At 42.1% G+C, this 13,865-nt stretch overlaps 2 protein-coding genes across 10 annotated transcripts in view; one reads left to right on the forward strand and one right to left on the reverse strand.

Annotated features, from left to right (window-relative positions):
• The window catches only part of LOC130411274 (uncharacterized), a 30,391-nt gene that overhangs the window by 5,929 nt on the left and 10,597 nt on the right, over positions 1 to 13,865 (reverse strand). The window lies entirely within an intron of this gene.
• LOC130411276 (uncharacterized) lies at positions 4,203 to 9,341 on the forward strand. 2 transcript variants are annotated; one of them, XM_056735761.1, is made up of 2 exons: positions 4,203 to 4,608; positions 8,308 to 9,341. In XM_056735761.1, the coding sequence occupies exon 2, from the start codon at positions 8,318 to 8,320 to the stop codon at positions 9,149 to 9,151; it is 834 nt and encodes a 277-aa protein (XP_056591739.1). In that variant the 5' UTR covers positions 4,203 to 4,608; positions 8,308 to 8,317; the 3' UTR covers positions 9,152 to 9,341. The 2 variants fall into 2 exon arrangements, with proteins under 2 accessions (XP_056591739.1, XP_056591740.1); XM_056735762.1 differs by lacking the exon at positions 4,203 to 4,608 and adding an exon at positions 6,706 to 7,453.

Below are 13,865 nucleotides of genomic sequence, written 5' to 3' on the forward strand. Positions count from 1 at the left end.
GGGGCATCGGGTAGCCATCGAAGGTGGGTACTTCGTTAACCCGACGGAAGTCATTGCAGAAGCGGAGAGTGCCGTCTAGTTTGGGGACCATTACTATGGGGCTAGACCATGGGCTGCGGGAGGGCTCTATCCCTCCAAGCATTTTCATCCGACTGATCTCCTCCTCTATAGCCAGTCGACGAGCCTCTGGTTGACGGTAGGGCCACTGTGTCACAACAACCTGGGGGGGGGGTGCGGATCTCGTGCTGTATTATCTTCGTCTGCCGGGCTTTTCCGAGAACACATCTCTGAATTGACTGACCAGGGATTGGATGTCTTGCTTCTGGACGGGGGACAGCTGTCCCATCTGGACTACTGGTTTTTCGGTCTCAGCGAAGGCCGCCATCTGCGTGGGGGAAGCAATCCACCTTTTTAGGAGGTTGATGTGGTACAGCTGTACCTCCTGTATCCATCCCAGCTGGCGGAGGTGGTAATTAACCGGTCCAACCCTTTCCACTATAGTGTATGGTCCCTTCATGATGCCAGAAACTTGGAGGTGGGCGTCAGGCCCAACACACGGTCGTCAGGCTGGAACTTCCTCTGTTGGGTAGGCCGGTCATACCACCTTTGCTGGGGGCGATTGGCCTCGACAAGGTGTTCCTTCACCAGGGGCATCACCCTGTCTATTCTGGTCCGCATCTGCTGTATGTGCTCGACGACACTCCGGTGTGGTGCTGGTTGTTGCTCCCAGGCTCCCGGCTTTGTCCCACATCTCCTGCGTGGCTATCACCTCAAAGGTGTGGAGGTAGGCCTCTATGTCATCCTGGGCCATGAGCTTGGTCAGCAGCGTGTGTGCGCTGGTTCTCCCATCCGGCAGAGGGATCCGGGCTGCGGCTGCCTCTTGAAGAAGCCCCTGTGTCTGGTTGGTAGTTTCCTGCCGTTGGGCCAGCACAATATTGTTTGTTTCTTCATGTTGGTGGTTGTTTTTTTATGTGGGTATATATGCAAAGGCGTGATGAATAAAATATTAAAGACATTTGACAAGTGTTTGTTGATAAAAGAGTCGTTTAATCAGTACAGCTCGAAAATTCTGTAGAACCCCTCAGAGTAGCAGCCAAGAAAAATTCATGGGTGCTATATCATGATGCGCGTCTTTGGCGGAAGAGAAGCAGAGCGTGCGGAATGGAAGGGGTAAATGAAGCGTGTTTGGCGCTAGATAAAGATATTAGAGGATAATAGATAATAGATAAAGATCAATTACATACATGTTCCTGAGTGCGCATGTGATGTTATTCATTCTCAAAAGTTTTATTAGGCTACGTCTCGTGGCCCAGATGGAAAGAAGCAAAGGTCTAGATCCGGCCCGCAGTCTGCCTGTTGAGGATGGCTGCTGTAGACAGTTTCATCTTAACAACATAAAAAAACGCATATGCAATTTTATATCCCCAACTTAACTTCCAGCAAACACTCACTAACATAGAGTGCTTGTAGATTATTTATGATAACTAACAAAAGAAACCGAGCAGAACCGTTACTTGTCTACACTTGTCTTTCCAATATTTTGAAATCCATACGGTTTCTTTAAATGCGACCTAAATTCAGGACCCATTCAACAAATTGTTTAGCCTATTTAATAAAATGAACATACAACAAACTCAACAAATATTTATTTAATAAAATTATTATACACTATGAAGGATTTAATCATTTAATCAGTTACGTAATTACATTTAATCATTTAATTAGTTTTGTCTTATTTAGAGGTGAAGTCATAATATTGTGATTGTTTTAATACATACATTTGATACCCAAGCTATGTGCTGATAATGAAGTGCTTGCAGCAGAGTAATGTGAGTTTGTGGGGGAGAAGGGACATCTTCGGCTGCAGTTGTTTAGGGGGTTGGGGGAGGTATTTGGAATGTTGTTTCAGAAGTGTTTTGGAGGAACCAGATAAGGCAGAAGTTGGTGATTGGTGAAAACAAGGAAGATCCTGCCCCCAGCAGAAGATAGATCGGCGTGAAAAAACAATAAATGCAGTGAATATGTGCTGTGGGGGTTGTTGTTCCTTGGAAGGACAGAGGAGTGTTGTCCAGCAACCCAGCGCGCTGAATTTTTATTAATCTGATTAATAAACCTCAGTTTGATTAGAAATCGCTGGTAACCGTGAAATATTGGGTTGGAGGCCCTCAGTTGAGGTAACTGTAAATTCCATTGGGTTAAAAGCTCTCGGTTGTGGTAACCGTGAAATATTGGGTTGGAGGCCCTCAGTTGAGGTAACTGTTAATTCCATTGGGTTAAAAACCCTCGGTTGAGGTAACCGTAAAATAGTGGGTTAGAGGCCCTCAGTCTTAACGACTGTAAATTCTACTGGGTTAGAGGCCCTCGGTCTGAATGATTGATAAAATATCTTGAACATACGTGTGATAATTAGCTCAAAATTGTGAGTGTAATAATATAGAATATTTTGCTCGGGGTCACTGAGTGTAGCTATGACACGTCAGAGGGGATCTGGCCCTCCCGGCTGAGCCTGGTTTCTCTCGAGATTTTTTCTCTCCATTTATTCATCATTGGAGTTTGGGTTTATCGCCACAGCAGGGCAGTGTTGGCATGCCCTCCCTGGGAGACTGCATGTATTTATTTATTATAAATTATTTATTAAAATGATTGTGCTTGGTCTATATACACCGTGCACTGTGCTGTGTTTTACCTTTCTATGTTTTTCTGTTTTTCTTATTTGCTCCTGTGAAGCTGCTTTGGAACAATGCACATTGTGAAAAGCGCTATATAAATAAATTGGATTCAAATTAGATATATGATGTAATTTTTAGTACATTACACTATTTATTTTGTAATTATAATCTGCGCAACCCTGCCGTTGCACTTCCTTGATGACGTTGCAGCGCATTCCAAATGAGCGATAATTGTCAGTGAAGCCCACTTCAATGGAAATCCCGTACTTTGGGAGTAGGGAGCAGTGAACACTGCGCAGAAACCCTATGAATTGGACGCAGCTTTTGATCTTGCCACCGCGTGGTCACATGGCTCATGGAGCTCTCAATAGTTCTAAACTATCAGTCTGTTCTAACAGGTTTAAGCGGGAGAGACAGTGGAAGCAGTGGTATTTGCAACTAATTTCACTAAATACCAACACAATATATGCACCGATTGCTATCTGGATAATAACATGCTGTCTGATGAATGTTAGAGATGTGGAATTAATCAGTTTTGTGAGTTTAATCTGAATAGGAAGGATGCATAATGTGCAATACATTAACAGTGCATACACAGAGTGCATGCATCTGTTTCTTTTGCTGCTATGATCATCAGTACATACCAACGTTAAATTATGTTAAGACATTCACATAAAATTGCACAAGTAATTCATCAATAAATAATCAATGATTGTCTGCAAATATACCACAGAGAATGCTGAAAATGAACAAGATAAAACAATTTCAGTAAGTAAGAGATTTTATTCTAATTTATAGAGGTAAAGGGTAGAAATAACATTTTATAATTGGAGCAGTCTTTATAAAAATCATTCAGATATGTAGACACACAGAAAGCCATTGTATTTAGGAAAACAGCGTTTTGTTTCAAAAACATCCTTATAATAAAACACCAATTTTACAGAGATGTACTTCATCAACCTACTTGTATGCTGGTTTTTATATTATAGTATGTAGTTTTCTTATATAAAAAGATACAGCTAGTTATAGGTTTCATGTATTCTTCTGAAATAATATTGGGCATTGACCTCATGTATTATAAGTTTGAGCTGTTGAACACCTGCATAAAGAACAAATAACAAAGTTTGAACACTTGAACATCTGAACACACACCAAATCTCTTTTATCACTGAGACGAACTCCCCACACACTTTTGGAGAGAAGAATAATTAAATCGCATGCAGCCGAGGACGCTGGGTTGCTCATCTTACGCTAAACAATGAGCTAATTTTTTATAAAAACGAGTGTTAATCATGTATCGTCTGAAGGATTTGATCATTTAATCAGTTGCGTAATTGCATTTAATAATTTGATTGGCTTTGTCTTGTTTGGAGGTGAAGTCATAATATTGTGAGTGTTTTGGTGCATGCATTTGATGCCCAGGCTGTGTCCTGATGGGAAGTGCTTGCATCAGAGGAATGTGAGTTTGGGGGGGAGAAGGGACATCTTCGGCTGCAGTTGTTTAGGGGGTTGGGGGAGGTATCTGGAATGTTGTTTCAGAAGTGTTTTACAGGAACGAGATAAGGCAGAAGTTGGTGATTGGTGAAAACAAGGAAGATCCTGCCCCCAGCAGAAGAGAGATCGGCGTGAAATAACAATAAATGCTGTGAATATGTGCTGTGGGGGTTGTTGTTCCTGGGAAGGACAGAGGAGTGTTGTCCAGCAACCCAGCGCTGTATTTTGATACTTTCTGACCAATAAACTTCAATACTTTTTAGAGATTGCCTTCCTTCAATTTTTGAACATGCAGGACGCCTTTAAAGTCCAACAATTGGTGACCCCGACGCCGGCAAAACCGGAGAAAAGGAGGCATTTTTAAGCGATCTAGAGACCGGCAGAGAACCGGACCCCAAACGCGAGACGGATTCAGGTTCAACACACAGCCGGCTAAAAAATTTTGGTAAGCAGAAACCTGTTTAGTCGAATTCTGCAAATTGGATAAACTAAACTGATGTGTTGAATTTGATGAACATCTTGTGTAAGTAAATATATGACGAAGATTTGAAGTTTGTTGTACAGATAAGTGGTATTGATTTCTGTGGTTCGGCGTAACCATAACAGTGGGTTCGAGTCCTACTATAAAGCAGTGGGTTTGAGTCCTACTATAAAGCAGTGGGTTTGAGTCCTACTATAAAGCAGTGGGTTCGAGTCCTACTATAAAGCAGTGGGTTCGAGTCCTACTATAAAGCAGTGGGTTCGAGTCCTACTTTAAAGCAGTGGGTTAATGTCCTACTTTAGAGCAGTGGGTTAGAGTCCTACTTTAGAACAGTGGGTTAAAGTCCTACTTTAAAAAGTGGGTTAAAGTCCCTCAGAAAATATAGGTTAAAGTCCTGTATAAAGAAGTATAGGTTAAAGTCCTATACTAATAAATGTGGGTTGGAGTCCCTTGGTTTTATTAATAACCATAAATTCCGGTTGGAGTCCCTTGGTTCTGGAAATCATAAATTTTTACAATTGTAAAGTAATATTTTCTGTGATTTCAGTGGTACATTTTATTTTTTTTGTATTAAATCGTGTGTGTATAAGCGAATTAAAATCCTGTTAGGAAACAGGTCACGTGGGGGGTCTGAATGCGTTGTGATATATTTTTTATGTTGTTGTATATTGTATTGTAACGAGAGAAAAATCCAGGAGTGAGGGAGAGAGAGAAAAAACCTCAGCCTGTGAGACTGTGTGTATGTGTGTTGTGTGTGTTACAAAGGGTGTGAGTGTGTTTGTATAAAATAGAGAAAGAATGGCAGAATATGAAAGGAAATGTGAAGAATATGGAGGTATGCTAATTTTAGACCAGTGGCAAAGTGTAGTGGATATGTTACTAGCTCAGGCGGAGCGGAGCCCAAGTGTCATAAAAAGGAGAAGATAATATGGGAGAATAAATGGAGTCAGATATGTATAGAGAATGGATGGGATAATCCCGACAAAATGTCAGTGCCACTGGCACCAAAAATTAGGGATATGGAAAGAAAAGCTCATGTAAGATTAAAGAGGCATGTAGAGGAGAAAGGCAAAGTAAAGTGGATTAATAGGGGTAAACATTCAAACCAAAAAGAAGAGTATAGAACAGATCTCAGGTTGTGGACGCAAATTGCACTTACTGCAACGGCCCTCAGTCCTGCTAAAACCAAGAGTTCAGGATATTGTGCAAAGATAGTGAAGGGAGACAAAGAAATAACAAAGAAGTCAGGAAGTGCAAAGGGTAACACCCCTAATCAGGCAGCATATCCCCGGCCCCAAAAATATATCCAGATTTGCAACTATTGACCAAACCCCCATCGTATGAGACAAACCTACAGCAAGTTATGGTTAAAGTGAACAAAGGAGACGTAGATGTAGAATTGCCTGACATAACGTCTGAAATAAATGAATTGAGACAGAAATTAAACCAACTCTCAAGATTAGTCAGTGAACCACCACAGCAGATAACCCCCGAGAGAGAAGGACAGGTAGAACACATTCCACAAGGGGAGGGGGAAGAGGCTGTTTCATTGAGAAGGGTCTGGCTGCAGACCAGATGCACTCTCAGGCTAGATGCACTGTCAGCGGCGCATGCGCATTCCGACACATGCACTGTCTGCGGCGCATGCGCACTCCGACACGTGCACTGTCAGCCGCGCATGCGCATTCCAACAAACTGTCAGACACGTGTGTGAATTAAATGCACCTACAGGCCAATTGTAAGTATATTTATTATATATTCAATATATCTATTTATTTATTCTCAAACAAGATTAAGTCGAAGTAAAAGTGTTATTATGAATTATTTGACAAATGTAATCGAAAACGTTCTTTAACATTATCAGACGAATGCTGTAAGTATATTGATTTCATTCATACAGTATTAGATATATATTAAAACAATACTTTTACATCTAAGATAATGTTTTTGAAACCTAACTTAATCCTTATAATTAATGGTAGATATATCGCATCTATGATACTTGGGTAACGATGTTCTTCACACAGTAATTTATTGAAGAACTAACGTTATCTAAATTAACTTTGTAGCTTTGCTTGACAACTCACAGGAAAGTTTGTAGGTGACCTGCACTTTATAGTTATTTTTTAGAAAATGTGTTTCTCAAAATTATTTAATATGACGTTGAAATCTATCAAATATAGGGATGTAACGATATGTTTGCGATTTATTCAAGATTTATTTTTACAAAATGAACAACTTCCCTTGTATTATTTCTAAAATGCTTCACGTTTCTTTGTATGATAAATTATGTTTTATTTCAAACAACAAAACTAAACTGCAATTTAAAAAAATTAATATTAGAACAATTATTTTTATATAAACAAACTAATAATGTCTGGTACTTTCTTGGATTTTAAGGCATTTTTACGAAATATCAGCAAGTCCACGTTTAGGTTTGCAGTGAACACGGTGGCCCCTGCTGTTTAAAAATGTATTTCCATTCAGTTCACACCTCAAACGATTTGAATCGTCACACATTATAACCGATTTTCAATCAGCTCACAGTGAATCGTTGGATCCCTATAAAATAATGTAACAAAATCAGAATAATATTATACACATCAGAATGATTTTCATTTCTATCTAAATTTTTGCTTACAGAGGCATCAGTCAATAGTCCTAGCAGGTGTAAAGCACCTGATACAACAGTGTACTTCTTGTTGCACATCGTTTCATTGCCCTTTGTGCCCTTCACTGAAGCCAATGACGAAAATGAAAGTTCAGGGTCATTGGGAAGTCCACTTTAAAAATGCAATCATTTTTCAAGGTAAGATTAGTGTATTTCAAAATGGTTTGAATTTGTCTGTTTGAAGTACTTAAACAGGTACAAAAATATATGAGAGGCCGTTAAAGGCATTTCAAATGTACTCTGTGCAAACTACCAAAAAATCTTTCAATCCTTGTGTCATTAGATAATTTTCTTTCTAATTTAATAATTAAGTTGTTTATATATACTTTTACCCCTGTGTTACGCCCCATGGCTCGAAAAGGACGCAACAAAAACAGGGACACACAAGAAGGTGCAAATAATGTATAGAGTTTATTAACGAAATGAAACTATACATAAGAAAAACAATAGCGCATGAAATAGTCAGGAGTCAGTGGTGAAGTGTATGAATGAAAGTGTAATGAAGCTAAATGTTAAATGTATAAAGTAACCAAAGTCAAATCAAGCAAAACAAAGAAAACCTAGTCCAAAAGGGCCGCGCTCCCGGTCAAAGGGAAATTGCCCTTTTTAAAGGCATCACCTGAAATCAGCAGCAGGTGTCCTCAATAAACCCATCCGGGAACAATTTTGGAGCAACGATAAAGCAGTCACACCCTGGATAAAAAACTAAAAATGATCCAATATTTTGAATGTCTGAGAGTTTTATAGTGGTTGTGTTAATGAGTTTGATAGCATGCATGTTAATGCTTTGACAGTGTGTGAGTGATAGTATAGTAGTGGCGTATGAGAGAGAGTTCGATTGCATATATGAGAGGAAAATTTGAAATATGTCTTTAACGGCCTCTTGTATAGTAACGGTACTGTGAAGGGGGGTGTTAGAGGTATTTAATCTTTGTCTTATCTGTTTTGTTTATATAATCCTTTCTGATTTGCATTCTGTTTATAATTTATAGATAAAAGATTATGCAAATGCCATTTGGCCTGCAGAACAGAGGCCCATTATCATTGCCCTACTTGCAGCAAAACTGTTCTGAGAAGAAATGCAATGACGGCTCACCTGCAGAAGTGCTAAACATCAAATGTAGAACATCAACTTCCTTCATCCTCCCCATTTGCATCGGCTCAATGCACATTCCAATCTGCATCGGCTCCATGCACAGCCTCATCTACACCGGCTCTATGCACAGCCCCATCTACACCCGCTCCATGCACAGCCCCATCTACACTGGCTACATGCACAGCCCCATCTACACCGGCTCCATGCACAGCCCCATCTGCACCGGCTCCATGCACAGCACCATCTGCATCGCTACATGCACAGCCCCATCTTCATCGACTACATGCACAGCCCCATCTGCACCGGCTACATGGACAGCACCATCTTCATCGACTACATGCACAGCCCCATCTGCACCGGCTACATGGACAGCACCATCTTCATCGACTACATGCACAGCCCCATCTGCACCGGCTACATGGACAGCACCATCTTCATCGACTACATGCACAGCACCATCTGCATCGACTCCATGGACAGCCCCATCTGCATCGACTCCATGGACAGCCCCATCTGCATCGACTCCATGGACAGCCCCATCTGCATCGACTCTATGTATGCCCTTGCCTGCGTCAGCATCGGCTCCGTGCACATCCACACCTGCTACGCCTCTGTGCAAACCCACACCTTTACCGCATTCATTTACTGCCTTAAAGAAAAAAAAAGAGTACATGCCCACACTGTTCAGCCGATATACTGAAGAAGAACTTGAACATGCACATTCAAAGGAGACACACTGATCACTCAAAAGATATAACAATGCAATCACATCTGTCTAGTGTGTGTATTGACATGACAAATGGATTGTCAGCTGTTCAGAGGAGTGCCCATGGATTTTCTGTACCAGTGCATGTTCAAAAAAAGACTTGGAGCAAACATCATTAAGTTAGGTGTGAGTTACAAGAGTGCTGGCAATATCAGCAGCTTGCATACAGGAGTGGACATACGTTTAGTCAAAAATCACTGCAAAAGCAAATCACTGTGTTGATTTTATGTTACATTTTTTCACAATGCCACATATGACCTGTCCTGCTCTTTATATATGTCTATATAATAAAACTGTTTCATTAAACCATTGATTAACAAGCACCTGTTTATTGTAGAATGAACCATTTGTGTATATATGTGTGTTTGTTTATAATTTTAGGCCAGAAGAATAGGTGTACAAGAAAAGGTTTTATTTAGTAATGTATTTTCATTATTAGTGTAGATGTTCATTAATGTATTTCAGCTATAATTATAATAAATACCAGGCCTTGTCCCGAACCACCAGTATTCACGGTACTCTTAAAAAGCAGTAACCTTAACATTTTATTAATAGAATATTACAGTTCACCTCGTGAAATACGTTAGCGCGTGCATGTGACGAGTGCGCATGCGCGGCTGAGAGTGCATGTGACGAGTGCGCATGCGCGGCTGAGAGTGCATGTGACGAGTGCGCATGTGCGGCTGAGAGTGCATGTGATGAGTGCGCATGTGCGGCTGAGAGTGCATGTGACGAGTGCGCATGTGTGGCTGAGAGTGCATGTGTCTGACAGTGCATCTCGTCTGCAGCCAGATGCTATTGGTTTCATTGCATAGCCGACAGAGTTTAGATAGTGATGAAGGCTGAGAGTGCATGTGACGAGTGCGCATGCGCGGCTGAGAGTGCATGTGACGAGTGCGCATGTGCGGCTGAGAGTGCATGTGACGAGTGCGCATGCGCGGCTGAGAGTGCATGTGACGAGTGCGCATGTGCGGCTGAGAGTGCATGTGACGAGTGCGCATGCGCGGCTGAGAGTGCATGTGACGAGTGCGCATGCGCGGCTGAGAGTGCATGTGACGAGTGCGCATGTGCGGCTGAGAGTGCATGTGACGAGTGCGCATGTGTGGCTGAGAGTGCATGTGTCTGACAGTGCATCTCGTCTGCAGCCAGATGCTATTGGTTTCATTGCATAGCCGACAGAGTTTAGATAGTGATGAAGGAGTCGAGACAACACATATGGGTGTGACTATTAAAGGAACAATGTTATCTACCCCTATTGCAAAAAAAACCAGAGCAATGGAAAGAGAGAGGTTAGGTAGCCATGCTGGAAGTAGGTTCATTCCAGTAAGATCCAGGATCTGGGACATTTCACACCCAGGCCATGTAGACTCATTTAGACAGAATGACGATGAGGAAGGCAAGAATGATTTTATTGCCAGCCACCAATTGCGCGCTGGAATACAAATGCCATGAGTGCAGGGAGGACAGGGTAAGGCTAAATACCAGCCATGGAGTCATAGTGATATGACCGCAGTGTTGGCCAAATTTCCCCCCATCACCTCAGGGGGAGGGAGATGGCTAAATAAATTGATGGCCTTATGTCATGGATAATTGGCAGTGGGAGACTTAAGATTTCTATTGGGCCAAATTTTCACAACATCACAAATGCTTGAATTTGAAAGAAATGCTAGAATACAAGATGTGGCAAATAATGAACAATATACATTGGTCAGCAATGCTGTTAGTGCAGTGCTGAGAAGACAATTTCCTACATCACCAACAGCGTATCAAAATATTAAGTTCCGCATTAAACCAGGAGAGACTGGCTCAGGGTACTATTTCCGGTGTGCAGCGGAGTGGGAACAGATGGTAGAGGAAAACAGTCTGAATAACCCTATAACACGTGACATTTTCAGAACAACAGTAATGACAGGAGCCCCCAACGGTGTAAAACAGGTTATGGAAAACAATCCAGACATACCAGTGGCCTCCAATGAGGTCTGGGAGAGACATTTAGTGCACCACATAGACAGGGCTGTTGATAAACAAGACAAAGAGTCAGAGGAATTGGAAAAAACAAAAAATCAGCTGTTAAAATTACAATTAGAGGTAGCAAAAATGAGTACTGGCTCAGCCAAAGTTAAACAAATGCCCCAGCAACAGGCTACTGCATCACCCAGTTAAACACCTCCCTTCATTCCCCCAGATTTTGGTTACGACCGTGATTGTGCGTACCCATTCCAATGGTCACAGAGGGGTCAGTGGGGAGGCTATAGAGGACAGAGGGGTGGGAACAGAGGATATATGGGACGAGGGAACGGGGGTGGTGGACGGGGGAGGGGTGCTTGTTTTGAGTGTGGAGCTGCTGAACTTTGGCAAAGGGAATGTCCCTACCAGCCAAGGGAAGGTCAAAATATAGGGGCACCTGCGGAGGGATGGGGTCCTCGTAGAGGTGCACCTAGTGGTCGTGGTCCAGGCAGGGGGCCACATAGACCACCAACGCCACAAAACCCGGGGCAAACACTCCCGTTTCCTCCAATGCAGGCGCCGTGCTCCCAACATGGGGCCAGGAGGAAGATGCGGAGGAGTTTTGAAGGGGCCCCCAGAGAAACACCATGAGGGGGATGGCTGAACCCCTCATGGAAATAGTGGTCAACGAAAAACCACTAAAAGCCCTGGTGAACACTGGGGAAAGATGGCCTATGACAAAAAATCTAACTGTGCATGTTGCAAATCAGAGCTTACCGCACTCATTCCTGTACTCCTCCAACGCCCCAGTACCCCTGTTGGGTAGAGACTTATTGATCAAATTAGGGGCTAGCATTTTATGTTCACCACAAGGGGTAATTGTACGTTTTCCAGATGGCACACAAGTTAATTGTTCGCTGGATGCAGAAATGGGTTACACACAAAATGTCCTGTTAGGAGGCCCACTGAAAGAGGCTGCTGACATTTACTGGGTAGAATTAGATATTTCCCCATCTCAAACGAGTGTAGTGTCATTGTATAACAATCACCAGCCATGGATAACAGACATAGATATTTTCTTACCGCCCATTTACCCCCTCCATTGCACACTGTTCTATGACACAAATGACAATGTACCATGAGCTGTTTAATGGCATAGAAGGAAATAGATGACATCTTACAGGGAACGGCCTATACATAGGGAAGGAAGGTGTTGTGGCCCCTATTACTCTGACTGAGGAACAGCAGAAATGGTATGAAATGACAGACACAGCTGCACCACACATTTCCATGGCACTGCATCCAGGCCATGAAGCAAGAGAGTTAGGAGGGATGACCAAACGATTGAGAAAAGTAACTGACTGGCAACTAACAGAGTATGACATGGTCTTATATTCACCAACCACAGAGCTCTACTCTCTCCCATCGTCAAAGTGACAGCATTGTAACAAATCCCAAGCCAACCAATGTAAAGAACATGTTTTCCTTTCTTGGCCTCACAGGTTTCAGCAGAAATTACATCCCTATGTATGTTTCCTTAACCACGCCCCTTAGACAGATTATGAAAGAGCAGGGTATAAAAAATTTAAAGGCTGAATTAAAATGGATCCCTGAAACAGAACAGGCTTTTATCACATTGAAAGCACAATTGGCACATGCAGCTCATTTGAATTGTGCTGACTACTCTCTAAGTTTCTTCCTAGATGTCTCCCAGCAGGTCGCACCAGGACCTGAACCAGAACCTGTTCCACCAACCACTGAGTGGGTGCGACTGAAGACCTACCGCAGGAGGTGGAGCAAACCACGGTGGTCTAAACCACTGCGTGTCACCTCACGAACATCCCACTGTGTCCGCCTCCAAGGAAAAGGCGACACCTGTTATCATTTGTCTTCTTGTGTTGCTTGTGATCCCCCAGGCAGGTCTCTTGAGCAAACGGCTGTGGACCTGAGTTCTCAGGTCCAAGAGAGGGAAGGTGTTGAGAGTGACGTACAAAAAACTTCAGGAAAACTTCAACTTTTACAGGTCATACACAAAAAAGGTGACATTTTTTCAAGTCCACCAGAGGAACCTCTAGCGCACTGTGTAAGGGAAGACTGTGCATACGGAGAAGGTATTGCAGTGACATTTAAAAACAGGTATAGGGTGGAGAAAGTGAGACAGCAAAACAAAAAATCAGGTGAATGTGCAATATCCCATGAGGAAGACGGTAGAACTACTTTTCACCTAATCACAAAAGTAAAATGCACTGACCTCCCCACATACGAAGATTTCACCAATAGTTTAAGACACATGAGAGACTGATGTGTAGAACATAGAGTGAGAAGTGTTTCTGTACCCCGGCTGGGGTGGGGTCTGGACAAACTAGATTTCCAAAGAGTCTAGAAAATCTTAAGTGAAGTGTTCACAGGAGTAGACATAGTCATAACCATATATTCATTATAAGCATTATAAGGGTATTTCATAAGCTTTAGATAGGATTTTACTACTTTTTCTACTTGATTTTTCTACAGATTGTAAAAAAAAAAAAAAAAAATTAACCATGAGGCGGCAATAAAAAAGAAAGATTTTACCCCACCCCCGTATACCATTGCCCTGTTAGCAACCAACATAATATCAGATGATGAGGGAGATGATGACGAGGATTATGTGTGACCTCTTTCAGAGGTCAAGAGAGGGATTGAAGGATTTGATCATTTAATCAGTTGCGTAATTGCATTTAATAATTTGATTGGTTTTGTCT

Source organism: Triplophysa dalaica, chromosome 22, assembly GCF_015846415.1.
Source record: "Triplophysa dalaica isolate WHDGS20190420 chromosome 22, ASM1584641v1, whole genome shotgun sequence".
Lineage (NCBI taxonomy): Eukaryota > Metazoa > Chordata > Actinopteri > Cypriniformes > Nemacheilidae > Triplophysa > Triplophysa dalaica.

Coding starts and splice junctions, on each gene's coding strand:
- LOC130411276 (XM_056735761.1), top strand. CDS start 8,318: ATGCAAATGCCATTTGGCCTGCAGAACAGAGGCCCATTATCATTGCCC.